This window comes from Budorcas taxicolor, chromosome 12, assembly GCF_023091745.1.
Source record: "Budorcas taxicolor isolate Tak-1 chromosome 12, Takin1.1, whole genome shotgun sequence".
In the NCBI taxonomy this organism is placed as follows: Eukaryota; Metazoa; Chordata; class Mammalia; order Artiodactyla; family Bovidae; genus Budorcas; species Budorcas taxicolor.
Genome location: NC_068921.1, coordinates 86,671,796 through 86,697,171, shown reverse-complemented (window position 1 = coordinate 86,697,171; position 25,376 = coordinate 86,671,796). Strand labels below are relative to the sequence as shown.

General features: G+C 66.4%; 2 protein-coding genes across 2 annotated transcripts in view; both read right to left on the bottom strand.

Moving 5' to 3' along the window:
• Positions 1-6,047, bottom strand: F7 (coagulation factor VII). The gene is made up of 8 exons (XM_052650308.1): positions 5,978-6,047; positions 4,770-4,942; positions 3,047-3,071; positions 2,861-2,974; positions 2,159-2,299; positions 1,493-1,602; positions 1,090-1,213; positions 1-599 (listed from the first exon to the last, which is right to left on the bottom strand). Exons 1-8 carry the CDS (start codon positions 6,045-6,047, stop codon positions 1-3), a joined length of 1,356 nt encoding a protein of 451 aa, XP_052506268.1.
• Positions 6,048-9,664: 3,617 nt separating this feature from the next.
• The window catches only part of MCF2L (MCF.2 cell line derived transforming sequence like), a 46,122-nt gene continuing 30,410 nt past the window's right edge, over positions 9,665-25,376 (bottom strand). The window contains exons 15-32 of the mRNA XM_052649955.1: positions 25,050-25,123; positions 23,742-23,808; positions 23,133-23,248; positions 21,985-22,054; positions 20,869-20,961; positions 20,452-20,544; positions 19,909-20,034; positions 18,543-18,764; positions 18,371-18,463; positions 17,421-17,499; positions 17,218-17,284; positions 16,379-16,497; positions 15,160-15,252; positions 14,157-14,231; positions 11,624-11,745; positions 10,475-10,587; positions 10,306-10,409; positions 9,665-9,843 (exon numbers count right to left, since the gene is read on the bottom strand). Coding sequence (XP_052505915.1) covers positions 9,758-9,843; positions 10,306-10,409; positions 10,475-10,587; positions 11,624-11,745; positions 14,157-14,231; positions 15,160-15,252; positions 16,379-16,497; positions 17,218-17,284; positions 17,421-17,499; positions 18,371-18,463; positions 18,543-18,764; positions 19,909-20,034; positions 20,452-20,544; positions 20,869-20,961; positions 21,985-22,054; positions 23,133-23,248; positions 23,742-23,808; positions 25,050-25,123 — 1,812 coding nt within the window. The 3' untranslated portion in view covers positions 9,665-9,757. The remainder of the gene's footprint in view (positions 9,844-10,305; positions 10,410-10,474; positions 10,588-11,623; positions 11,746-14,156; positions 14,232-15,159; positions 15,253-16,378; positions 16,498-17,217; positions 17,285-17,420; positions 17,500-18,370; positions 18,464-18,542; positions 18,765-19,908; positions 20,035-20,451; positions 20,545-20,868; positions 20,962-21,984; positions 22,055-23,132; positions 23,249-23,741; positions 23,809-25,049; positions 25,124-25,376) is intronic.

Below are 25,376 nucleotides of genomic sequence, written 5' to 3'. Positions count from 1 at the left end.
CTAGGGCAGCAGCGGGACCCGGAGGAAGCCCCGCCTGGGCGGCGGGTGGGCCATCAGCCGCTGTAGCCAGGCCGTGTAGCGGGAGAGCCTCGTGTAGACCCCAAAGTGGCCGGCCGCCGCGCAGCCCTCACCCCAGCTGACGACGCCGGTCAGGAACCAGGTGCCCCGGAAGTGCGTGGCGTGCGGGCCGCCGCTGTCCCCCTTGCAGGCGTCCTTGCTGCCGTCGGTGTGGCCGGCGCAGAACATGTTGTCTGTGACCGCAGGCCCGCCGGGCCTCTGGCGCGACTGCTGCAGGCAGTCCTGGGTCAGCAGCCGGGGCACCAGCACCACCATGAGCCTGCGGGCGGTGACCCCGCGCTCCAGGAGCTGGCCCCAGCCGCTGACGGCCGAGAAGCGCACGAAGGCCAGCGTCTGGTCCGCGAAGTCTGGGTCGGGCAGGCAGAGGGGTGCCACGTGGTCGCTCAGGGCCACGGGCTGCGCCAGCTCCAGCAGCGCCACGTCGTGGTCCGTCTTGCCTGGCACGTACTGCTCAGGGACGATGACCCGCACCACCCGCCGCTCCTGCTCTGGGCCCTCCACGCGGCCGAGGTCGTGCTCACCTGCGGGGCACCAGGACCATCTGCTGTCATCCGCCTTGCGGTGTGGGCCCTGGGCTCCTCTCCTGGGAATGGGGGGCGCACGTTCCCCCCCCAAGGTGGGCGGGCATCCTCCCGGGGGCTGCCAGCAGGAGAGTCGGGGCAAATCCGGACCCAGAGGTGCTGGAGGTGAGTGGGGGTTTGGGTGGGCAGCATGGTAGGGGAGGAGGGGTGCCCCGGTCCCCCTGCCCCTGGGGCCCCAGTCACCCGTAGGCCCGCAGGGCAGAGCACCCAGGGAGAGCACCCCCGTGGGGTCCTGGCCGGAGCATCGCCACCCGGGGCTGCGTCTGGGCAGGAGAGGCTGTGGGGGGCGGGCACAGGGGCCCCGGGGTGTGGGGTCTGCCCACACATTGCCTGCGTGCGGCTCTTTCTGGGAAAGTCGCCGCCACTCGTGGGAGTGGTGGTTGGAAGCCCGGAAGCTCTGTGGGGCAAGGGAGGCACCCACACCACCTACCCAGCACGGCCGTCAGGTTCCACCAGCTCCGGAGCCTGTCAAAGCAGTGGGCAGCAGAGACCACCCAGGCTGGGCCCACCAGGGTGCCCCCGCACAGCAGCGCCCCGTTCAGCTTCAGCATGGCCTGGCGGACGTGGCACACGGCAGGGGTCACATCATGCTCACGGCCGCCTGGGGCTCCCCTCCCTCGCGTGGGGGCTGCCTGGGACACTGCGTCCATCCAGGTAAGGGGATGGGGAGCAAGTGGGCCCCGGCCGGAGGGTGGAAATGCCGGGCTGGGGTCCTCTGCTCCGGCAGAGCGTCAGCGGGCCTGGAGATTCACCTGCCAGGCAACCCTCCCCTCCCCTCCCCCAGGCCTGATGACCCTCCCCTCCCCTCCCCTCCCCCAGGCCTGCAGCCTCACCTGCCAGGGGCACTCGCCTCTGGGGCAGACATGGCCCCCCACGATTCGCCCTTGGGGCTTGCTGCCATTTCTTTTTTCCAGAACAGGTATTTTCCCGCACGGATATTCCACTGTGTGAGATAGAAGTCAGCAGGACGTGGGTGAGACGGAGGCTGTGTGGCTGCGCCAGCGAGCGCCCTGTGTTGGCGGCTGTGCCCTCTCCTGGCTGGGGTTTCAGGGGCCCTGGGGGAGCTGCTGGGGCCGGGCAGCAGGGCCCGTGGGCCTGGGTCCTGCTGGTGTATCCGGGGGTGGAGACAGGCAGCCCGACGCCACCAGAGGGCCCGGGATATGCTGCGGGGGGTGAGCGGCGTCTCAGGCAGCCCAGCCGCTCTCCAACACTGCTCTTGGTTTCTGTCTGCCTCCGGGAAAGCCCCAGGCCAGAGAGGACAGCATTTGAGGTGGTCGCTCTCTCGGGGCTGCTAGACAAGGCCGCCTGCACGATCCTTGGGAGACCAGGGCTGGTGGGGCACCTCTACCCTCCGCCCAGAGCACCCCCTCGCCTTGGCGAGGCTCAGGGATGCTCCTCCCCCGGGGCCCACCTTTTAGCCACAGAGGATATACAGCAGGGCAGTGGTGCTCATCGGGAGTGGAAGCACACATCCCAGGCCTGGGCCCCGGGCCCGTTACCTGTGGGCGTGCAGGACACCCCGTCTGCCTGGAGTGCATAGCCCTCGTGGCACCAGCAGAAGCGCCCGGCCCCTGGGTCGGCCCCACAGTACTGCTCACAGCCGCCGTTGTCGTTGGCACAGATCAGCTGGCTCTGCTTGTCTGCGGGCACAGGGCACAGCTGACGCGGCCCCTGGTCAGGGCAGGAAGCCCGGTGGCCGCCCCTCCCTGGGCCAGAGGCCAGGCCTGCATGGAGGAAGGGGACACCCCGCAGACGACCCTGGAGGGTGAGACCCAGGCCTGGGGGTCCTGGGTCAGGGGACACCCCGCAGACGACCCTGGAGGGTGAGACCCGGGCCTGGGGGTCCCGGGCCAGGGGACACCCCGCAGACGACCCAGGAGGGTGAGACCCGGGCCTGCGGGTCCCGGGCCAGGGGACACCCCGCAGACGACCCTGGAGGGTGAGACCCGGGCCTGGGGGTCCCGGGTCTGAGCACATCGGCCACAGGGGCTGCAGGACCCCCGTGCCAGGAAGCAGGGGAGCTGGCAGAGATGAGTGGCTCCCCCGGCTTTGCCCCGTGCCCAGAGCCCAGAAGCGGACAGGGTGTCCAGCGGGTCAGCACCCAGAACCCCGCAGCCAGGACGCTCGGGTGGAAGCCTGCCAGGGCGCCGAGGCCCCCCTCCCACCTGGTGAGTCGGCAGCCTCCCGGCCCCGCTCCTCACCCGTCTCGCAGTTCCGGCCCTCAAAGCCGTCGGGGCAGAAGCAGATGTAGGCCTGGAGCTGGTCCTCACAGGAGCCCCCGTTCTGGCAGGGGCTGGAGGCGCACTGGTCCCCATCTGCGGGCAAGTCGCTGTTACCAGGCTGACGGGGGGCTGGCGGCAGATGGGGTCGGCAAGTCACCTACTCACCATTGTAGGAAACCCAGAACTGCCTCTGAGGGAGCAAGAGGAAGCCACGTGAGACGTGGGCGCCAAGGCAAGCGTTTATGTCCCTGTGGGGGAGGCGCCGGGCGGCTGGGGCTTCCGACCAGCCCTCCCAGTGGGCTCTGGAAGCCACACCGCTCCTGTGGAGACAGGTGGGTTCATCCAGGGAAGCAAGTTTTTTCTCTAATACCCACCCCTCCCATTGCTAAGGCCACAGAGGTCCGAATGTCCTCTCCCAAGTTCCAACCCCAGGCTTCAGCACCAGCCCTGCCACGTCGGAGCTGTGAACGTGGGTGAGACCCCACGCTCCCCAAGCCTCCGGGCTGCCCCCGACGCTGTGCTGACCGTCCAGACACCCGCTGTGGCAAAGACATGCGCAAGTGCCCTGCCAGTTCCAGGGGCCGCTTCAGTAACAGGGATTCCCCAGGGATCTTTAGGCCAATGAAAAACAGCTCTGTTGCTGTGAGAACAAACCAAGGTGGAAGCTGCTGGAAGGTTCTGAAAACCACAACCCACTCCGGTTCTCCTGCCTGAGAATCATGGACAGGCGAGCCCGGTGGCTACAGTGCGTGGGGTCGCAGAGAGGCAGACACGGCTGAGCGACTCACACACACAGACGCAAGGGGTGACCGTCCTTAGCGCGGCGGGGAAGGGCCGTGTGAGCCCTGCCTGCGAGTGCAGAGTGTGCGCTGTGCCAGGTGCGTGTTCCATGCGTGTGAGACGTGTGTCGTGTGTGTGATGCATGTCTTGTGCCAGGTGTGGGTCCCATGCGTGTCAGACGAGTGTCCTATGTGTAATGCGTGTCCCGTGCCAGGTGTGGGTCCCATGCATGTGAGACGTGTGTCCTGTGCGTGTGAGACGTGGGTCCCATGCGTGTGAGATATGTGTCCTGTGTGTGATACGTGTCCCATGCCAGGTGTGGGTCCCATGCGTGTGACATGTATGTCCTGTGCGTGTGAGACATGGGTCCTATGCATGTGAGACGTGTGTCCTGTGTGTGATACGTGTCCCATGCATGTGAGATGTATGCCCTGTGCGTGTGAGACGTGGGTCCCATGTGTGTGAGACGTGTGTCCTGTGTGTGTGATGCGTGTCCTGTGCCAGGTGTGGGGCCCATGCGTGTGAGATGTATGTCCTGTGCGTGTGAGATGTGTCCTGTGTGTGATGCGTGTCCCATGTCAGGTGTGTATCCCATGCGTGTGAGACATGTGTCCTGTGTGTGATGCGTGTCCCGTGCCAGGTGTGGGTCCCATGCGTGTGAGACGTGTGTCCTGTGTGGGGTGTCCCTCGAGTGTGTGGGGAGAGGGGGTCCTGTCTCTAGCCTCCTGATCCTCAGCCCCCTGGAAGGAGACAGTTTCAGCAGGGACCTCTCTGCTCGTGGGCGGGAGGGGAGGCCTGCCCCACCTGCTCCGCCCCGCTGGGGGAGGTACAGGCTCCCTAGTTGCGCCCTCCTCACTCGAGCATCCCTGAGGCAGCCCTGGCTGGGGTCGCCGATGGCTCCAATGGGTCTCTGAGGGCTGCTGGACAGGTGGCCCTGCCCAGGGCCTGGACGGCTTACGGGGTCGGGGGCCATCCTCAGGGGGGTGAGAGCACAGGAAACTGCTTCTGGATGAGGGGTGAGGATGCGCAGGGGGTCTTAGCATGGGGAGACCCCGGCCCCTGGCGCCCAGAGCCCGCCGCCCGCCCCCGGCCCGCCGGGTGAGCTCACCGTCCTCTCCTCGTTGCGGAAGATCTCACGGGCCTCCTCGAAGGAGCAGAGTTCCTCCTTGCACTCCCGCTCCAGCGAGCCTGGCCGCAGCTCCTCCAGGAACCCGTTGGCACGCCGGGGCCGATGCAGGACACTGAGGGCCTGCTCCTGGGGCAGGAAGACTGGGGGGCACGCTGTGAGACACGGGGGCGACGGCACCATCCCCCCACCTGTAACAGCACCTCCCCACCACCCTGCCCCCCCCATGATGGGATCACAGGCCCCCCTGCCCCCCACCCCAGTGATGGGATCACAGGCCCCCTGCCCCCTACCCCGGTGATGGGATCACAGGCCCCCTGCCCACCCCGGTGATGGGATCACAGGCCTCCCACCCACGGCCTGGCTGGTTTACAGCAGGAGCGTTTCTCACGGCTGCCAACGGGCAGCACCGCACAAGCTTCATATGGGAGGAGAAGGTGACATGTTTGTTAAATTATAACATGTCCACGCCCTTGACCGGGTCCCTTCACTTCCAGTTTATCCTAAGGAGATGCTCTGAGCCCCGCAGACACGAGGCCGCTGGGAGAGCTGCAGACACTGGCAGCACTAACGACCCACCTCCGGCGACCCCAGGCGAACAAAGACGGTTAAACGGGAAGGACCCGGGTGCCACCGGCACTGGAGCAGGCCTGCGGGCAGGGCCCCGCGGCCGGTGTGGGCGCCGGGGCAGACGTGGACGGGTCTAGGGGACAGTGTCGGCACCTGGCTTCCGCCTCGGCCACCCCTCGGGGCTGGGGAATCACGGTGGTGACCGCTCACAGAGCCGCCCGCCCGTGTTCCCACTCAGGGCTCTCCGCGTCTGCGGGTGGGGGTCGTGTTCACTGCCGCGGTGGCTGAGCATCAAGGTGCAGCATCTGTGCCCTGTCCCTGGGAGGGGGGGTCCACCAGCGAGCGGCTGAGAGCAGAGCGGGAGACGGGTCGCCTCTGAGCCCGCGTCTGGGCCTGGGGGGCGGTGGAGGCAGGGGAGGGCCCGCCGTGGCCAGGGAGCCTGCCCCCAGGCGTCTGGGAGGGGACTGGGCTCCAGGGGCTCCGGTCATCTTTTGAAAGGCAGGCAGGTCAGAGAGGACCCTCCAGCCAGGGTCCCGGCAGATGGGAGTGCCCACCATGCAGGCCAGCTTTGGGGGCGGCTGGCCTTCCACGGGGTTAATGGGGAACCTCCCCCCACTTACCTGCCTGCAGGGACCCCCGCAGGCTGAGCAGAAAGCAGAGGAGGGCCAGAACCGTGGCCTGGGGCAGCATGGCAGGGTCCTAGGTCGCTCAGGCTGTTGACTTTCCCGGGGCGGGCAAAGTTCTCCCAGAGCCGGAGGCGGTGGGGGAGGATGCTGCAGTCCTGGCGCGGGGCCTGCGGACTGGGGCTGGCCGGGCCGCCCCACGGGCTCCGTACCCAAGACTCGGCTCCGGGGTGCGTGTCTGGTGTGTGCCGCTCTGGGGAGGCTGCTGGGGAAGAGTGGTGCCCGCTGCCCCGTGATGGCCCCGGCAGGGCGGCGGGCCTGTGGTGTGACTGTGAGCACGGTGCAGAGCGGTCCTCCTGGCTCGGGGGTCACAGGGGAGGGGCGTGCCCCCGAGCAGCCCCTGTGGTGTCTCAGACCCACGCGGGTCCCTTGGGCCCTCCTGCCCCTGGGCCGCAGTGGGGGTGACCAGCTGCCCCGGCTGCCGGGCACGGGCAGGTTTCTCAGGACCCTGGACTTTCAGGGTGAAATTAGGGTGCCCGGGGCCACTGGGCTGGTGGTCTTCCTGCGCCCCGGCTGCTGGGCACGGGCAGGTTCCTCAGGACCCTGGACTTTCAGGATGAAATTAGGGTGCCCGGGGCCACTGGGCTGGTGGTCTCCCTGCGGGGCCCCCTCAGGTGTCCAGTCTCCTCGGGAGGCTCCCCTTTCCTGTTAACGGTGGGCTGGGGACACCTGCCCTGTGCCTTCCTCTGTGCGGGGGTGACGGGGCCCAGCTGTCCCTGCAGGTCCCGGGCGCTCCCTCCCCGAGGAAGACAGCCCTCGCTGATGGCCTCTGGACTCTCTGCTCGTCACTATCAGTAACTACCAGTCCCTCAGGACCCAGGTGTAGTGGAATTTGTGAAGGATGTTAGCGGGACTCCGAGCCCCTCGGGGACACGAGGCAGGTGTAGCCACTCTGGGCTCAGCTCCCTGGGGGCCCTGGCTCCGTCTTCTCCAGCTCTGGAGGGGCTCACCCCTCTGAGCCTCGCTGTCCTCATGGGGCAGGGGGGCTGGCGAGGCCTGCCGAGAGCTGGGGGCGCCCTGTGTCCTGTGAAGGCTCCAGAAGGGCCCCCGCCACCCGCGCCATGAGCGGCCAGCATCCCAGCTTCCTCCCGCCCAGCCACCACCTTCTCAGGCCAAGCGCCTCGCAGCCACTGCATTCCTTATGTGCCCTTCCAGCTGCCCATGCAGCCCTGCGCCCAGCGGCTCCCAGCCACAAGGAACTGGCCCGTCCCAGGTCTGGGCACCGCTGTCGGAGGGCTGCGCTCCCTCCGAGGCTCTGGGGAGGGTCCTTTTCACCTCTTCCAGCTCCCGAGGCGCCAGTGGCCTTTGGGCCTGGCCACACTGAGCGGACAGTTTCTGCCTCCGCTGCCCTGTGTGTGTGTGTGTGAATCTCCTGCTTTTTCAAGGACACCAGTCATTGGACAGGAGACACTGTAACCCCATCTCAACCTGCTGCACCTGCAGTGACAGCGTCTCAACCTGCTGCGCCTGCAGTGACCCCGTCTCAAGCGGGTTGCCTTCTGGTGTTCTGGATAGAGGGGTATCTTAATGGCTGCTCTCTGCCCGGAGCCCCTGATTTCCCTTGAGCAGAGCTGAGCTGAGCCTGTGTTTGCAGCCACACATGTGGCATCCTGAGCACAGGACCAACAGGGACAGGCTCCTTCTGTGGCTTCTCCAGGCATCACCACTGAGCTGGTTTCCACAGACAGACGCCCTGCGAGCACAGGTGTCAGCAGGCATCAGGTGAATGTGAGAGGCAGAGGCGCTCAGGTCCGGGGGATGGGCCCCACGTGGTGGAGGGGACACGGCAGCCCACGGGGGCTTGGCTTTGAGGAGCCTCTGCTCCCCCTGGCGTTGCACCCTTTCTCCCGGCGGCCTGGTCTTCTCAGTGACCAGTGGCCGAGCAGGGGCAGCCCTCACCTTGTCCCACTCCTGCAGGAGGGCGAGGGGGCACAGGCGCTGGGGTCCAGGGGGGAGAAAGGCAGTCGTTGTGAAGAGCCTGGGGGCCTGCTCACTTGCGTTGGAGTCTGGGGACACTTCAGTGAGGGCGGCGCCCCCCAGTGAGGGCGGCCCCCCCCAGTGAGGGCGGCCCCCCCCAGTGAGGGCGGCCCCCCCCAGTGAGGGCGGCGCCCCCCAGTGAGGGCGGCCCCCCCCAGTGAGGGCGGCCCCCCCCAGTGAGGGCGGCCCCCCCCAGTGAGGGCGGCCCCAGAATCACCGCCCAGTTTCAGGCCCTGAGCCTCTGCAGACAAAGGCAGACTGCAAGAGTTGCTGATATTTATTCAAACTCCATCCATACAATAAAGAATTCTGACTTTTAAATTTCATTTACATCAGAAGCTTAGGGGAAAAAAAAAAAAACAGTGGCTGAAACACGAAGTTTTAAAGTGCCTTTATGAGGATGAGATCACAGAAACGGGGCCAATCCCAGGCTGAGACGGCAGGAACGGTGTCTGAACAGTCAATATATTAAGTAAATTATGTGACTCATCATTTTCCAAATAACTTACACACTTCAGAGAAGCGCTGCAGAGCTTGCCCGCCGCCTACCACACGGTTCAGAGAGGCCTGACCTGCTCGCCGACCGGGGCCCGCGGCGGGGCTGCAGCGGCCTGGTGCCCGGGGGCCGTACAGTGACCCACTGCCAGCAGCTTGGAGGCTATAGACACACCGCCCGCGCTGGGCGCGTGCACACACTCATCGACACATATACACACACGTACAGAAACATCTGCCCCAACCAGACAGAGAAGCGCTTCCAGACAACAGGATTTGTTTCTGAAACACACAAGAAAACAGTAAAGCAGAAGAGTTTTCTTTCCAGTTTCGCCTTGAGTAGAATAAAATAAATTCTGCTCCTGTGCTCACAGCACTTCCACGTGGGGCCCAGGGCCGGGGCGGCCGAGCGCAGGGCTTCCCCGGCCCGGCGTCGGTTCAGGCGACAGCTGCGAAAACTGCATCTTTACGTGTGAAAACAGTAAAAATACCCGAAATCAGTGGAGAGTGTTAAAAAAGTCAGGAGTCCCCTCATTTTTCTGTAGAAAAGGCTAACCTCTTAAATTACAGTTTACATGTTCTTTTGAAAATTAACCTACACAGATGAAGGAATTTCCTTGGATTTTCACTGCCGGTCTGTAGCAACTCTGCCTGATTCTCCTGGGGGACCCCTCCCCTGCACCTGGGACCGGGTGGGCTCAGAGAGTGCTGCCGAGTTCCCCAAGAGCGTGCCCCCCAAGCCACCCCGTGCCACGTAAACCCCGGTAACAAAAAATAGTTTTCTATCAAATACAGTATCAAATTGTCGTTTCATGTAAACACAGTGATTCCTGGTAAAGATCAGAGGCCAAAGTACCACAAAAAAATGGCTGTAGGATTAATCCCTGCTTAAAAAAAATGTGTAAAAGACCAACTATCCCCACCCCCGTTCCCAGCCGGCAGCCGGTGCCTTGGCCGCTTCTGGTGGACGCCGCTCCACAGGACACACGGTCCTGCCATCAGAGACAGGGACGTCAAAAGCCGAGGCGGCGGCCGCAGTCGTGGCTGGGGCCCTTCCCCCGAGGTCTGTCGTTGGCTCGGTCAGTCCACCCCTTCCAAGGGGGTCCAGTGCCGCGCTCCACCCTGCACCTGGGAAGGCGCCCCGTCCTCGGGGGCCGCGGCGGGCTGGGTTCCAGGCGCAGCTCCGTGGGCAGGCGGCCCCAGCAGAGGCCAGCTCCCCGTGCTGCGGGCAGGGTGGCCATGGCGCTACCCCTGCAGGTCGGTGAGGGCGGCCGTGCAGCTCTCGCTGCAGCTGGACGAGGGGCTCAGCACCGCGGACCCCGCGCTGGACTCTGCGGGCAAGCAGGCGAGGGCTGCACTGCTGCAGGGCACAGACCTGCTGGCCTCCGAGCTGCCGCCGCCACTGCAGGCCTCACCTGGGCTCAAGGGGCTGGGGGGCGCTCACGGGGGTGGGGAAGCATTCATGGGGCTGGGGGCACTCAACACAACTGGGGGGCACTCACGGGGGTGGGGGTGCTCACAGGGGTGGGGGGCACTCACAGGGGTGGGGGGCGCTCATAGGGGTGGGGGCACTCACACGACTAGGGACACTCATGGGGCTGGGGGGCGCTCACGGGGGTGGGGGGCGCTCACGGGGGTCGGGGGGCGCTCACAGGGGTGGGGGCACTCACGGGGGTCAGGGGGCACTCACGGGGGTGGGGGGCACTCACGGGGGTCGGGGGACACTCACGGGGCTGGGGGGCGCTCACGGGGCTGGGGGTGCTCACAGGGGTGGGGTGGGGTGCAGGGCTCACCTGGGCTGCTCAGGCACCCCACAGGGCCACGCTGGCAGAGGAGTGCAGACAGGCTGCGGGCGGGCACCCAGCCCTCGGCACCGGAGCTCAGATTCCGCACGAACCTGCAAGGGGCTGGGTGAGGGCGCGGCCAGGCGTGGGCGAGGGGCGCATGGGGCAGGGGTCTTACCAGAGGCCCTCGTCTCCCTCCTGCACCAGCTCCACCTCGTCCCCACTTCTCAGGGCCAGAGCATCGGGGGCCCCCTTCTCATCCAGCCTGGCGACGGTGTACCTCCCGGGGACCTGGGGAGGCACGGCAGGGCACCTCATGCACCACAGCCCTCAACTGGGGGGGCCTCGCGCAGACCCGAGAGCCCACCCGGCCCGCCCTGGCCCTCTGGGCCCCTGCGCCCGCCACACCAGTGCCCGGTCACTGTGGCCCTGCTGCCCCCTGCCTGGGCCACACCTGCGGGCACGGAACAAGCTCAGCCGGGCACTCGTCTTTCACCCGTGAGAGGGGGCTCCTGACCCCCGTCTGCGTTCAGAGCCCGGCGACCAGCACCTCACACACCAGGTGCTCAGCACCTCTGTGGATGGAGCTGCCGAGCAGTGCGGTCTCGAGGAGGGGAGGCCGTCCTGCGGGAGAGCAGGGGCTCCAGCCTCGTGTGATGAGCTGTGCAGGGGTCACACCGTCTGGCGCGGGAGCGGGCAGAGCTGGGCCAGGGGCCCTCGTCCTCATGGGGGCCAACACCGTCCTCCCTGGACCAGCCGCCCAGCCCCGCCCTGGCCCAGGGCAGCACCTCCCGCCCTCTGGCCACCCCGAGAGCAGGAGGCACCCCCCTCCCCAGGCTTGCCCGCCTGCTGAGGTTCCCCCGCTGACCCCCGGGGTCCTGGCCGGCTCCGCTCACCCTTAGGCCTCCTCGGGAAGGGCCGCCCAGCCACCCGAGACGCACTCTGCTTTCCCCACCCACGTGCGTCTGCCCCCTCCTTCTCTGGGGTGGTCTGCGTGCTGCAAACAGCCGGTGTGAACTAGGGCAGCAGCCAGCGGCAGCCAATAACTGCTGTGCGTCCTGACTGATGGCTTATGCTTCCCTGGGGGCTCATGCTAAAGCAGAACTTTGTCTGGAAGGCAAGTTCGCACCTCGGACAGTGCGATTCTCTTAAATGCTGGGGTGGAGACGCAGGCACAGTGATAGCAAAGCTCCCCTGCAGGGCAGAGTGGGCAGGCGTGCGCCCTGGGCCAGGCTGACGTGAACTAACAGACCCTCCCACAGCCCCGGGGCCCCGACCCCCCGAGGGTGCAGCGGGGAGCGGTTGGCCAGGTGAGAACCCAGGTTACCAGCTTCCCGGGGCCCACTCTGCCCTCCTCCTCCGCGTCTGAGGAGTTGACGGGCTCCTCGGTGCTGGACCAGCCGTCGTTATCCTCAGGCGTCTCTGACGGGTGGGACGTTTTGCTCCAGCCTAGAGAGGGACAGGCTCCAGTGAGAATCCCCTCAGGGTCTGCCGCCAAGGGAAGGCCCTTTCCGTGACCACCGGCAAGCACAGCACCCCTCACCCCGCGGCAGGTGGTGGCTGGGAGGAGGCCTGGGCACCCCAGCTGGGGAGGATAAGGGGAGCAGCTGGGAGGCCACCGGAAGATGCTTCTTCGGGGCTTTATAAACCACGCGGACGCCCCTCGGCGAGCATTCCCACTGCCATGTGCCCAGGGCCGCCACCACATGCGTGGCCCGCGGGCCTGGTGGCTGGGGGCCGCGTGGGGAGCAGGACCTGCAAGTTTACAGCCACAGGCCCCCTCCCCGCCCGCTGGGGCACGTCCGCAGTCGCCCAGCGCAGGAAGCGCAGAGGGACACTGGGCTTGGTCACCAGGGGCCCTGGCGCTGGGCCTCGAATGTCTGCTCTCCGCGCCCAGCACCGACCGGGAGGCTTCCGGCCAAACGGGAGCAGGAGTGTGACGGGGGATAGTGCAGGCAGAAAATGACGCTGCTGCTGCGCAGAGTGCCGGCCCCGGGACGCGGGCGCCCGCAAACCCGGCTGGGGCCACCGGGGTGGCACTGCCCTTCGAACACGCCCGGCTGCCCGAGGCCTCTGAGGGACCCTCTGTACCAGGCGAGGTGGTCCCTGTGTCCACACTGGCGGGAGTAAGGGGGAAATGCTGGGCCCACAGCCGTGTAGGAGCTGGGGGCTTGGAGGAGGACGGCGGACCAGGGTAACCGTGCGTGTGGTCACCTGTTGTCCCCGTAAAACAGCCGCTGGCATTGGCACTGGGGAGAGGGGCTGATGAAGCTCCAGGAAGCAGACGCTTGGTGTGGGCAAGAGTGGAAGCCAAGAAAACCTCACTGTGCCCTGATGTGGACTGAAGTGACTCACCACAGGGGAGGAGGGGGAAGGGGGGAGGGGGGAAGAGAAGGGGAGGGGAGGAGGGGGAGGAGGGGGAGCGGAGGGAGGGGGGATGAAGAGCAGGGGGGAGGTGAAGGAGGGGGAGGGGGAGGAAAGAAGGGGGATGGGCAGATGGAGGGGGGGCGGGGGGAGGAGGCGAAGGGGGGAGGGGGAGGAAAGAGGGGGAGGGGAGAAGGGGGAGGGGGACAGGGAGGGAAGAAGGGGGAGGGGAGGAGGAAATGGAGAGGGGGGAGGGGCAGGAGGAGAGGAGGGGGTGGAGGGGAAGATGGGAGAGGGGAGGGGGAGGGAAGGAGGGGGGTGGAGAAGAAGGGGGGGAGAAGATGGAGCATGGGGGAGGGGAGGGGGTGGAGAGGAGGAGGGGGGAGGGGAGGGAAGGAGGGGGGTGGAGAAGAAGAAGGGGGAGGGTGAGGAGACGGAGAGAAGGGGAGGGGGACAGGGCAGGAGGGGAGGGGAGGGGGCTGGCAGCGCTGGGCTTGCTCCAGGCTCTAACACCCTTCTGTGGACTCGAGGTCAGGTCACTGTCTCACAGGGGCGCTCAGAGCTGACACTGGGCAGAGGCCTGCACAGAGTCTCAGTGTCCGAGGCCTGCACAGAGTCTCAGCGTCTGAGCTGCACGGGGCAGGGCCCCGGACCAGGTGACTGGCAGAGCAGGGAAGCGCCTCGGACACCCCTGGTCTTAAGCAGGAACCCAAAGGGCCTGCAGCAGCCTCTCCCAGGAGCCCTGCGGGAGGCGGCTCCTTTCCCCAGAGCCCCCGTGGCAGGGCTGGCCTCGGGCTGTCCTGCCTGGGTGGTGGGAGGGTGCGGCCCGGGTCCCTGGGGCACAGATTGTCCTTGGAGGCTGGGGAGGGCCCCGTGCCCCTGAGTGGTCTGAGCACAGGGTAGGGTCTAGCCACACCCCTGAGGGACCGTCATGCTGTCTGGGAAACGCAGGGCAACCGCACAGTGGAACCCTCTCTGGGAACCTCAGACTCTCAATCTGGGCCGGGGGTCTTGGGGTCTCCTGGGCCGTGGGGGCGACAGAGGCCAAGGCCTGAGCTTCAGTGTGGAGCCGACCCGCTGTGTCTGCACAGCGGGAGCCCCCGGGAGACTAGTGCTGAGAGGGCTCCGCCACCGCTGTCCCCGGAAGCCAACAGCGAGGCAGGTCGGGCCTGGGGCGCCGAGTCCCACAGCCCCACAGCCTCTGCGGAGACAGTCCTGCCGTCTCAGAGGCCAGCCAGCATCCCCAGCCGCTGCCTGGCGCTTGGCGGGCAGCTCTGTGGTGCTGGGCACGCCCAGCCTGAGGCCCGGCCCCCAGAAGCCAGACGTCACCAGTATGTCACGGGGATGTCAGGTTTTGAACAAAACACTGACTCTGCCCCTGGCTGGGAGGGGCCTACTTGGCCGGGCGGCTCAGATGACAGGTGAGGGTGAGACAGGGTCCCTAATCGGATGGGGAGGCGGGCATCAGGCCTTGTCCAGAAGGTGGGCCACTCTACCTCGTGACCCGAAAGGCGTGGGGTCGCTCCTTACTTGGTGTCGCTTAGCTTTTTTGTCGGGACTGGTGGGAGAAGCTGCAGAGAGGCGAGAGGCAGAGAGAACAGGAGAGCATGAGGCGCGGCGGCTGAGCGCGAGGGCGGTGACACAGAGCGCGAGCTGCAATGAGGCCCGCGGCCAGAGCTGCCTTCCGGGGACCCTGAGGCGAGCTTGTGGGTGGAGGGGCCCAGGGGTGCACCTTCCAAGGACTCCGAGCCGAGGGCGCGGGCGGAGGGGCCCAGGGGTGGAAGGGGAGCCCCGCGGGAGGGTGGGAAGGGCTGAAGACGACGCGGCGGCGGCGTGCTGTCTGTGTCCTGGGCCCCGTGTGCAGCAAGCACAGTGCACGTGAGAACCAGGATGTATCCATCTTTTCGTTTGAAGCCAATTTAAAATGATTTTGTCAATTGGAAAGAAAAAAAAAGCTCCAAGTTTCGGGGCCCATGAAAAGACCTCCAGACTTTTAGTGTCTGGCGGGGAGCCCTCTAACGGCCCTCCTGCAGCTTCTGCGCCTGTTTCTCCTGTGTATGCACTGCCTGGGCGCCCCGCGGGCTTTGAGACCTCCCTCCAGACGCTCTGAACCTGCCTGCGCGTTCCAATCGCCCAGAGGGAAGTGAAAGCCTCGTGGTCTGGCAGGCGGGGGCCTGACAGGGAAAGGCGGGAGAGGATGGGCTTGCGGGAGGAGCTGGGCTAGAAGGCAAAGGACACTCGGGCCCCCAAGACGGGCCTCCATCAGAAGCGGGGGCTTCCTCCTTCCCAAAGAAAAGGCCCCGAAAAGAGCTCTGGCCGCACGGATGACAGACACACCAGCATCGGGGACAGAGAGCGACGGGGGGAAGATGCTCCCTGGTGATGAAGGAGGCGGATGCCCTCCCGAGACGCCCCCACTGATGAGCATGGCACCGCGGGTGATGACGGGCAACCAGGGCACGAGCCGCCCCGAGGCTGTGGGCTGGTGAGCACCTTTACCTTTCTGGGCTTTGAGGGCAGCAAAGCTCTGCAGGGTGAAGCGCTTTTTAGAAAGAGCAGAGCTTTCTGAGGTGGAGCTAGTGACCACATCATCTGCGGGGAGAGAGGGTGGTGCAGGGGGCGCTGGGCGGCCACACCCGGGTCCCCCCAGGCCCCACGCTTGCCACGGACCTGCCCGGGGCCACGGGGGATGCCTACGCTGTGCCTGCTGCAGGCACCCACACCCTCCCCAGCGCTCCGGCTCAGCCCAGCACCCACCTTGGCCCTTCTTGGGGGGCCCGGCACTCTGGGTTCAGCCCAGCACCCCCCTTTGCCCTTATTGGGGGACCCAGTGCTCCGGGCTCAGCCCAGCACCCCCCTTTGTCCTTCTCGGGGGACCTGGCGCTCCGGGCTCAGCCCAGCACCCACTTTTGCCCTTCTTGGGAGGCCCGGTGCTCCGGGCTCAGCCCAGCACCCACCTTGGCCTTTCTCGGGGGGCCTCGGCAGTGGCGTTGGGCCCCCATATCCCTCCAGGCTCAGCCCAGCACCACCTTCGCCCTTCTTGGGGGACCTGGAACTCGGGGCTCAGCCCAGCACCCACCTTTGCCCTTCTTGGGGGCGCCCGACACTCTGGACTCAGCCCAGCACCCACCTTGGCCTTTCTCAGGGGCCCTTGGCAGTGGCGTCAGGCCCCCGTATCCCTCCAGGCTCAGCCCAGCACCCACCTTCGGCCTTCTCAGGGGACCCGGAACTCGGGGCTCAGCCCAGCACCCACCTTGGCCCTTCTCGGGGGCCCTTGGCAGTGGGGGCGGGCCCGCGTATCCCTCCAGGCTCAGCCCAGCACCCACCTTGGCCCTTCTCGGGGGCCCTCGGCAGTGGCATCGGACCCCCATATCCCTCCAGGCTCAGCCCAGCACCCACCTTTACCCTTCTTGGGGGGCCCGGCACTCTGGGCTCAGCCCAGCACCCACCTAGGCCCTTCTCGGGGGCCCTCGGCAGTGGGGGCGGGCCCCTGTATTCCTCCAGGCTCAGCCCAGCACCCACCTTTGCCCTTCTTGGGGGGCCCGGCACTCTGGGCTCAGCCAAGCACCCACCTTGGCCCTTCTTGGGGGCCCTCGGCAGCAGCGTTGGACCCCCGTATCCCTCCGGGCTCAGCCCAGCACCCACCTCGGCCCTTCTTGGGGGCCCTCGGCAGTGGCATCGGGCCCCTGTATCCCTCCAGGCTCAGCCCAGCACCCACCTTGGCCCTTCTCGGGGGCCCTCGGCAGTGGGGGCGGGCCCCCGTATCCCTCCAGGCTCAGCGGGTCCGTTTTTCTGTCTTCTAACTTTTTCACGTTTCTTGTGCTCACTTTGGAGGGACTAATGACGTCAGACGCGTGGAAAGAGGAAGAGAATGCTGCTGTTAGCATTCACAGGGCCCTGAGGGTGGGGAGGGGACGACCCTGAGCTCCTCCCCAGTGCTTGGCCGCGCACTTCCCGACTCTGGGTGCAGCCGGGGGGATGCCCACCTCCACAGCTGCTAAATAAGAGGGCTTTGTTGGTTTTTTTCCCCCCCAGGGTACGCTTTCTCCTTTAAAGGCATCGTTCTGTGGTTTATTCGTTTAGACTACATCCTATTCCATAGACGATTAGATGTGGCTTACATAAAAAACAGTAAAAAAATAGTGGATGGATAAAGCAACGGAGGATAAATGAGGGCAGAAGACGTGTAACAAGGCCAGTGCGAAATGAGCCCCCTCGTCCCCGTTTGCCCGTGAGCCGTGGGCCCCACAGCTGAGTTGGCGTGCTCCTAGGACCCAGCCACCCGGGGCGCTGCCATCTCTGACACACGCGTGCGGGGCTGCTCTTGGGACAGCCACCCACCCTGCGCTGATCATGATGGGATTTCCGCCCCCTCCCCAGGAGAAAACAGGGACACAGGGACGGGCCTCTGCCTGACGCTGACCTGCTGGGACTGACCAGCAGTGTGTGAGCCCGGGACACACCCCCTGGCCCTGGGCAGTGGGCTTGGGGACCAGGAGACACGGTGGTGTGGGTTGGCTGGCTCCCACTGGGAGCCCTGCACGCGGCAGGCCTTACCTGGTGCCGCCCGGTGTGGGCAGGGGCAGGCTCTGGGACTGCTCGAGGGCACGGTGCTGGCTGGCCTCTGTGGGGAGAGGGGCCCGGCGCGGTCAGGACCCGGGGCCGCGCGCCCTCCCCTCCAGGAGCCTGGAGGGCCAAGGGTTGGGGCTGCTTCGAGGGACCAAACGTGCCCTGGGGCAGCCCAGGGAACAGGCCCTCACCTCTGCACGCCTGCAGCTGGCTGGTCAGCACCTTCCGGATCTCGCTCACCCAGGCGGCCTTGATCTCAGGAGTGGGTGCCTGCGCCCCAGAGCAGACCAGGGGTGGGTGCGTGCCCACCACGACGCGCGCCATGTATCCCTCTGCCGGTGCCCGGGACCCGTGGGAACCAGGCTGGCAGTGCTGCACTGGGGTGCAGGAAGGAGCCCCCGGGCGAGGGCACGCTGAGTGCCGGGCCCGCACCCTGCGGCTCTGGCTCTGACTCAGCAGGAACCCTCAGGAGTGGGTGCCCTGACCACTGGGCCTGAGGGCCATGTGGGTGGGCGCTGGACTATGAGGACCCCAGGCTCGTGGAGAGCCGGGCGCTGGCTGAGGCCGCCCCCTCCCGTCCAGCTCTGTGGGCCCTCGGTTGGCCAAGCCGGCTTGTGTGTTGTGAGCTGTGACCAGGTCGCGGGGCCTTCTCGCTGCCCTGGGGCCACATCCCCCAGGGTCGCCAGGGCCCAGACCACCAAGGGCGTCATTACTGTGGCGGGCAATGTGGCGAGGCGCCCCCCGAGCTAAGCCACTCTCTCGGGGTCTCTGCCAGATGCGTGGACACCCCGACAGCTCCACCACCTCCCACCCCCATGGCAAGGTGAAGACATGCTTCCCGCACGAGAGTCGGGCACACGCGTGGGCCAGTGTGCACGTGCGACACGGGCCGCCCACACCGCCCCGCCGTCCTGGCACGCAGGAGCCTGCTGCCCTACCTCCAGAGCCCCTCTGCCCTGCAGGGTCCCTGCTCCCCGTCAGGGCTCAGCTCTGTCACCGACAGCCCAGGGCAGCCCCACATGAATGGGGAGGGGGTTGGGCCGATCTCTGGGAGATAAAACCTCAGAGGGTCCTAGAGAGCGACCCTCGGCCGAAACCGCTCACGGACACCCGCACAGGCCGTGCAGACCCCAGGGCCCACCTGGATAATGTACACCTCCTCCCGGGCGTTGTACCAGATCTCGAACTTCTTGGCGTCTCCTTTCACGTTCTCCGTGATGCCGACGGCCGTCATCTGTGAGGGCAGAGCAGGTGGGTGGGCCTCTGGCGGGGGGCCCTCCCCGGAAGGCGGGTGCCCGGCCCGGGGCGCTCACGTTCAGGGACTGCTTGTAGCTGTACGAGGGCGCTTTCTCGTAGCCCTCGCCGTTCTCTTCCCGCCGCTTGCAGAAGAGCACGGCCTTCTCGTGCAGGAACAGGTGGCGCTGCATGGGCTTGAAGCGGGCCAGGTCCTTCACCTTGGTGTGGCCCCTCTTGTGGTCGGTCCACACACTGAAGGAGCCCTGCATGAGAAGCCTCCCCAGGTCGCCCAGGTTCCCCTGGGGGGGCAGAAGGAGGTGCCGTGAACACCAGCGCGGGCCTGGGGCCTCGAGCCTGCCCAGGTCGCCCCGGTTCCCCTGGGGGGTCAGAAGGAGGCGCGGTGAACACCAGCGCGGGCCTGGGGCCTCGAGCCTGCCCAGGTCGCCCAGGGTCCCCTGGGGGGGCAGAAGGAGGCGCGGTGAACACCAGCGCGGGCCTGGGTCTCAGACGCAGCGAAGCAGAAGCCCGTCTGGGAGCCGGGCTGCGGCCCGTGGGGCCCAACTGCCAACACTGGGGAGAGTCAAGAGGACCGGGGAGAGTCAAAGGTAGTGGGAAGGTCAGGGGTCGCAGGCGGTCCGCAGGGACCAACAGGGGATGTTTGGGGCAGGGAACTGCTCCGTGGGACGCTATCATGGTGGACGCTGGTCACCCACTTGTCCAAACTCAGAGCGTGACCCCGACGTGCGCTGCGGACCCTGGGGGAGGGGTCAGACTGCGACGGGAGGGGGCGCTGCGGGGGCCGCCGTGCACCCGGGGGGACGGGGAGGCCTGTGTGTCCCTCCCGTTTTGTGAACCCAGAACTGCTCCAAAAAGGAAGTCGATTAAAGAGAAAAGCAAAGAGAGGAGTGCTGAAGGAATTTACAAGGCGGAGAGGAACCAGGGAGCGGCCTGAGCGCACAGCGGGCGGCACCCAATGTCAGACGCTGCCGGGGCGAGAAGGGGAGGGCCGGGGGTGGTGCCCGAGCCCTGCCGCGCCGAGACGCGGCCTCGGGGGGTGGGAAACGTCCTGGGCTTCCCCCTGCTGGTGGGCCGCCTGCAGGGACGCGCCCTGGGGAGGGGGAACGTCCTGGGCTTCCCCCTGCTGGTGGGCCGCCTGCAGGGACGCGCCCTGGGGAGGGGGAACGTCCTGGGCTTCCCCCTGCTGGTGGGCCGCCTGCAGGGACGCGCCCTGGGGAGGGGGAACGTCCTGGGCTTCCCCCTGCTGGTGGGCCGCCTGCAGGGACGCGCCCTGGGGAGGGGGAACGTCCTGGGCTTCCCCCTGCTGGTGGGCCGCCTGCAGGGACGCGCACGGTATTCTGGGTGACCTGCGTGCAGGCCGCCCCCTCACTCCGTGATGGGCCCCTCAGGCCCCGCCCCAGGCTGGCAGGGTGGGCGGAGCCTCACCTCGTAGCCGGTGATGGCGATCAGGTGCATGGAATCGTTCACTGCCTTGAGGATGCCCAGGATGGAGCTCAGGGCCTCCTGCAGGTCCTCGGCGCCCTCGCAGCTCTTGCTGTATTTCAGCATCTCCTGGGGGGTGCGGGGGGGGGGGGTCACTGCCCGTCTGGACACTGAGCCCCACCCCTCCCGGGAGAGCGGCTGGGACGCCCTGGGACAAAGGTGTGGCTCCGGTGCGGCTGTCGCTGGTGGGGCAAGACCGATGTGCCCTGGGGCACGCACCCCCCGCCTAGGTGCAGGGTTGGGGGGATGCTCTGCCTGCCTGTGTCCTCAGCCCCGACTACGGCAGCGCACGGGAGGCTCTCACAAAGGCGTGTGGGGAGCCAGGGCCCCGCAGACATGGGAGGAAAGTGTCCAGAGACCATGGAGCTCACGGATGGGCTGGGGCGACTGCCACTGTGTGGTATGTGGCTGGGAGGGTGGCCAGATCAGAGCCCGGCTCCAGGGAGGGGGCATCGGGCCAGGAGGGTGGGATGCCCAGCCTCTCACTTTGAGCAGCAGCTGGTACTTGGTGATCCTCTGGACCGGCTTCAGCAAGTAGGAGTCGAGGCTCAGCTTGTGGTCCAGCTTCTTCTGGCACTCCTGCCCCGGGCACACCCTTAGACGGCTGCCGCCCTCCCCCGAGCCTCAGCCCGTGGAGGACCGTTCCCAGCACACCCCTTAGGCAGCTGCCGCCCTCCGCTGAGCCTCAGCGCACGGAGGTCTGTCCCCAGCACACCCTTAGGCGGCTGCGGCCCACCCCCGAGCCTCAGCCCACGGAGGACCGCCCCCACCACACCCCTTAGACGGCAGCTGCCCTCCCCCGAGCCTCAGCCCACGGAGGTCCGTCCCCAGCACACCCCTTAGGCGGCTGCCGCCCTCCCCGAGCCTCGGCCTTTGGGCACCGCCCGCGCGGCCGGCGCGCACCTGGAAGAAGGGGCAGTCGGAGCACTGCCTCCACAGGCTTTCGGAGCGCGGCTTGTTCTGACAGTACTTCTCGTAGATCTGGAACTCCTCCATCTGCCAGGGAGCGGGGCCGCGTCACGGGGGGCACAGGGGTCGCGGAGCCCACCGCCGAGTCACAGCCCTCCGGGTGGGGACGCCCGGCTCCCTGGGCCGGCCCAACTCCGGGGCCCCCTCTGTCTCAGACGCCAACGGCTGTGGCGGGTCAGCCAGGTGACCGCCCCCCAGAAGCTCCGTCTCAGGGCTGCCCGAGTCCTGGCGCCTCTCTTAGAAACATTTGGTCCGTGTGGCCGTCTTTGGCCTCAGGGAACAGCCAAACAGACACAGGACCGGCACAGACTTTGTGAAGGACTCGGCTGCCCGTGCACGGGTCGGGACGGTCGGCGGGCTGATGAACGGTAACTGCCGCCCCCACTGAGGCCCGCGTTCCACAGGTTGGGGGCGCAGCCTGAGCACCTGCACTGCCCCTCGGTCCCCAGGAGGGGCTGATGCTGGTAACACCCCCCACCCCGGTTCTCAGCACCGGGAGGTGCGCCAGACCGCGTGCAGCGCAAACGGGGCCCCTCTGCCTCCTCTGCCCCTGGCGCCGGCTCCTGCTTGATGTCTGCATGCTGCTGGGTCAGGGTCACCAGGGACAGCACCCTGTACCCCATCCTCCTGCTCCCAGAGCCTGTGCACGGCCCCCAGCCCACTGATGGTCCTGCGTCCGTGACTGATACCTCAAAGCACGCATGACCGCCCAGGGTCAGCCGGTGCGTGAGGGACCAGCAGGGAACTAACGCCAGCCAGGACAGTCGGTACGCCACACTCACGCTCAGAACTCAGACACCCTGCGATGCTGTCGGCTCTCAAAACTAAGATCCTAGTTTTCTCTTTTTTGAGCTCGTTACTGGGCTTTAGGGAAACTGTGCTCTTCTGGCCCTAACGAAAAGCATCGCAGGATCTCAGCCAAACTGGAAACATCCGTCCTCGCAATCGCGGTTGGCCAGATGGGGACCGTGGCACTTAAAGCCACTGTAGCTTTAAGGAGCAGCTTCGAGGCATCAGGCCTGCAGAAGGACACGTCTGAGAAGCACGCACCCGCTCCAGAAAGCACCTGCCAACCAGCTCCGGGCAGTCCGTGTAGTTCTCCAGCTCCCTCAGGAATATCCTAGATGAGGAAGTGTGTACCAGGTCACGGAACACCGCCAGAATACGACGGCAGTGTCACCAAGTATTAGACGTTCATTTCCAGACACCTGTCCCGACTCTGGACGGTGCCCGAGACCGTGAGCGGGGATGCGCCGCCTGACTTCGGGGCCTGCAGCCCACCCCTGTCCCTCCCAGGGTCCCGACTGTGCCGAATGCTCAGGGACACGCAGCCGTGGCCCTACGGGGACACCTTGTTTCTGGAGAACACGGACACGGACTGAGGGGCCGCAGCAGCAGACAGGGCCTCTTGAGGCCCAGCAGCCCGAGTGCTCAGTGGGTTTTCTGCTCTGGTCCTGAGGGCAGGACCCTCCACCCTGCAGTGCTGACCCTGAGCCTGAGGTTGAGTTTTCGTCTGGGTTTCCGACTCCCATCCATCTATTGGATAAATCCTGGCACGGAGGGTGGCTGAGAGCCAGGGCTGAGGCTGCGGAAGGGCCAGAGGGCCCAGGCCCCCTGCTCACCCTAACCTCTCAGGGAGGAGCACCTGAAACCCACTGCTTCCTTCACAAGCTTCGGGTGACGGAGGCTACGGACAGGGGCAAAAGCACGTGGTCAGACAGAAGTGCCGGTGCCCCTGGCATCCAGGGAGATGGGGCTGGATCCCAGGGCCACGGGCCTGTCTGTGGGCAGGCTGGAAGGACCCGTGCACGGCGGCTTTCCTCAGGACCACAGGCTTCTGCCTCCATCTGGTTCCCTCTGTGTCCGCTATTCATCTTCCCACGAGCCCGAGACCGCTGAGGGTCAGCAGCCCCAGAAGGACTGCCCACATCTCCTCGAAGCCACGCAGAGGCCTCTGGCACTCCCACGAGGCGGGGATGGGCAGGAAGGAGAGTGCGCTGTGGGCATCCCTTACGGAAACGGGCCTGGCCCTGTGGGCGCATGGCCCCTTTGTAGCTCCCTGCTGCTCAGGGTCTGCCCTGGGCTCGTCCCACCCGAGTCTGCTGCCCATCTGCTTATCCCCCTTGACGGGAGGAAAGGCTCTCCCCCAGCAAAGCTCCGGCAGGCGGGGCCTCCAGCGACCCAAGGGAAGGCCTAACCTGTTATGAAAGTGGTAAATTTCTTCCATGTTTCCAAACAGGATGTCCTTCTTGTTCTGAAGGCCAGTCGAGATGAGATGAGTCATTAAAGGGTTGTCCATCTCTGCGGCGTAGCCCTGCGGAGGAAAGAGCGGTCAGCGTGGGAGGCGGGCTCCACGACGCCACCAGGCAGGGAAGTGATGCTGCTCAGGTTAAGGAATGAAGTCTACCTGAATTCATTCCGGACGGACAAGCACAGAAACGTGAGTGAATTACAAGCAGCATCAGTTACTTGTGTGTGTGTGTGTGTGTGTGGCTGGGGGGGGGCCTCCATCCATTTCTTCACCTTTCAACCTTTCTAAACACAGGCACATCTGCTACACGTGCGTTCTGACGGATTATCTCGGGGCCTGCACCCTCGCGGCCACAGCCCAGACCCTGGGGCTGAGCGTCCCCGCACCCAGAAGCCCCTCTGCCATCCCTAGGCAGTAGCCTCTCCCTCTTCCTGCAAACACATCCCAGTGCAGCTGTGCCTGCGCCCACGCGCCCTGGTCCCGAGGATGGACCGCCGACGGGCTTCTAGCTCCCCGCCGGCTCAGCAGGGCTGTTGTGGGACGAGACCACCCTCACCTCCAGGACGCACAGCAGCTCCTCCACGTAGACCCGCTCTGTGTCCAGAAGCTCCTTCATCACGTGCCTGTGGGTGGGTGCGCTCTCATGCACAAGCTGCTTCCCACTGTCTCCCAGCTACCACGGGCCGCCTCCAAAGGAGCCCCGACTCCCAGGCCACACACAGTTCCAAGTCCCCGACCCCTAGGCCTCCCCACTCCCAAGCCACAGTTCCAAGTTCCCCGCCCAGTCCCCTCCCAGGAGAAGACCCTGCTCCACGGCCCCTCCAGCCTCCCATAAGAAGTGGGCCTGCGTGACCTCTGGGGTCCTGCTATGTGCCGTGAGGTTAGGGACGCCCAGGAGGGCACGGGCTGGCAAACAGGCAGGGAAGATCTTGCTTTGTGGACCAGGATCACCTTTTAACTGTCTGTGACCAAGATTCCCATTTTTAAGCAGAAAACAGAACCAGGGTTGGGACCATGAGCAAACAACGGCTAGCCTGTCGCCAGGCCCTGTGGGGTTCTAAGTGCCTGTCCTCCACAAAGGGCGGCGAGGGGCATGGAGCAAAAGGCTCGGGCTCCCTGGCCACTGGGGGCAGAGGGTAGTGTGGACTGGCGAGGAGGCTGTCCCCGTGGACGGAGGGCAGTGTGGCGCCTGGGCCGTTTCTCTGAGTGGACAGGAGTGCCGAGGGCAGTCGTGGGGGCAGGGGTGGGGGGTCTGTGGGAGAGTGACCGCCAGTAGAGGAGGCACATGGGCAGGGCCTTCCTGTGAAGTCCAGAGTCTAGTGCCCAAGGGCATGTCTGTGCAGGGACAGGTGCCATCCTGGCAGGGGGGGCAGTGTGTGGGACGAGGGGGGCTGTGGGCCGAGCAGACCCTCCACAGAGTGGGGGCGGGCAGGAAGAGACGGTGAGGGGAGCCAAGAAAGACGAGTGACTCCGAGCACCCAGTGGGGCCAGAGTCAGGAAAGGCTGCAGGCAGGGCTGGCGGGGGCGGGTCTGAGGCTGGCCCCGCACATGTGGCCTCAGAGTCAGGGCCGTGCCCTTGAGTCGTGTCTCCTGGGCTCAGGGAGAGAGAATGCAGCTGCTTCAAGCCCCAGGGCCACCAGCTGGGCGAGGGCAAACGTGGCCTTCCTGAGGAACACGCAGAGAGACACCAGCACCCGCCAAGTGACCCTCGAGGTCAGCTGTGCTCTGAGCTGCTCCTCCTGGGGGCGGGGGTCCAGCCACCTCTGCTCCCCGGTGTGCAGACCCTCTCGGGGGCTGGGATGTGGGGGCTGAGATCTGGGTGGGCCGCGCTCCCCCTCGGAGTGGCCAGGAGGCAGTCACCCACCTCCGCAGGACGGCCAGGCTCTCCTCGTCCCCCGTGGGGCCGCCACGGCCCTGCCGGCCCTCGCTCACCTCACTCTGCGAAGAGAGAAGCCGGCCAAGCAGCGCACTTTCAGAGACAGAAGGTGAGGCCTAAGGCCCGGCTCCAGAGCCTGACCCCCTGGTCCCTCTGGGGAGGACAGGAGGCCCCATGGGTGGAGCAGGAGGGGAGAGGGCCTGGGAAAGGCGGGGAAGTCGGGGTGGGGCCGGGTAGTGAGGGGGCGGGGTCAGGAATGAGGGGCGGGGCTGGGGGCAGGGGGCGGGGTCAGGAGGGCCTGGAGGGGCGAGGGCG

Coding starts and splice junctions, on each gene's coding strand:
- F7 (XM_052650308.1), bottom strand. CDS start 6,047: ATGCTGCCCCAGGCCACGGTTCTGGCCCTCCTCTGCTTTCTGCTCAGC. Junction 3,072..4,769: donor TCCGCAACGAGGAGAGGACG/GTGAGCTCACCC, acceptor TTGCTCCCTCAG/AGGCAGTTCTGGGTTTCCTA. Junction 2,975..3,046: donor GTTCTGGGTTTCCTACAATG/GTGAGTAGGTGA, acceptor ACTTGCCCGCAG/ATGGGGACCAGTGCGCCTCC.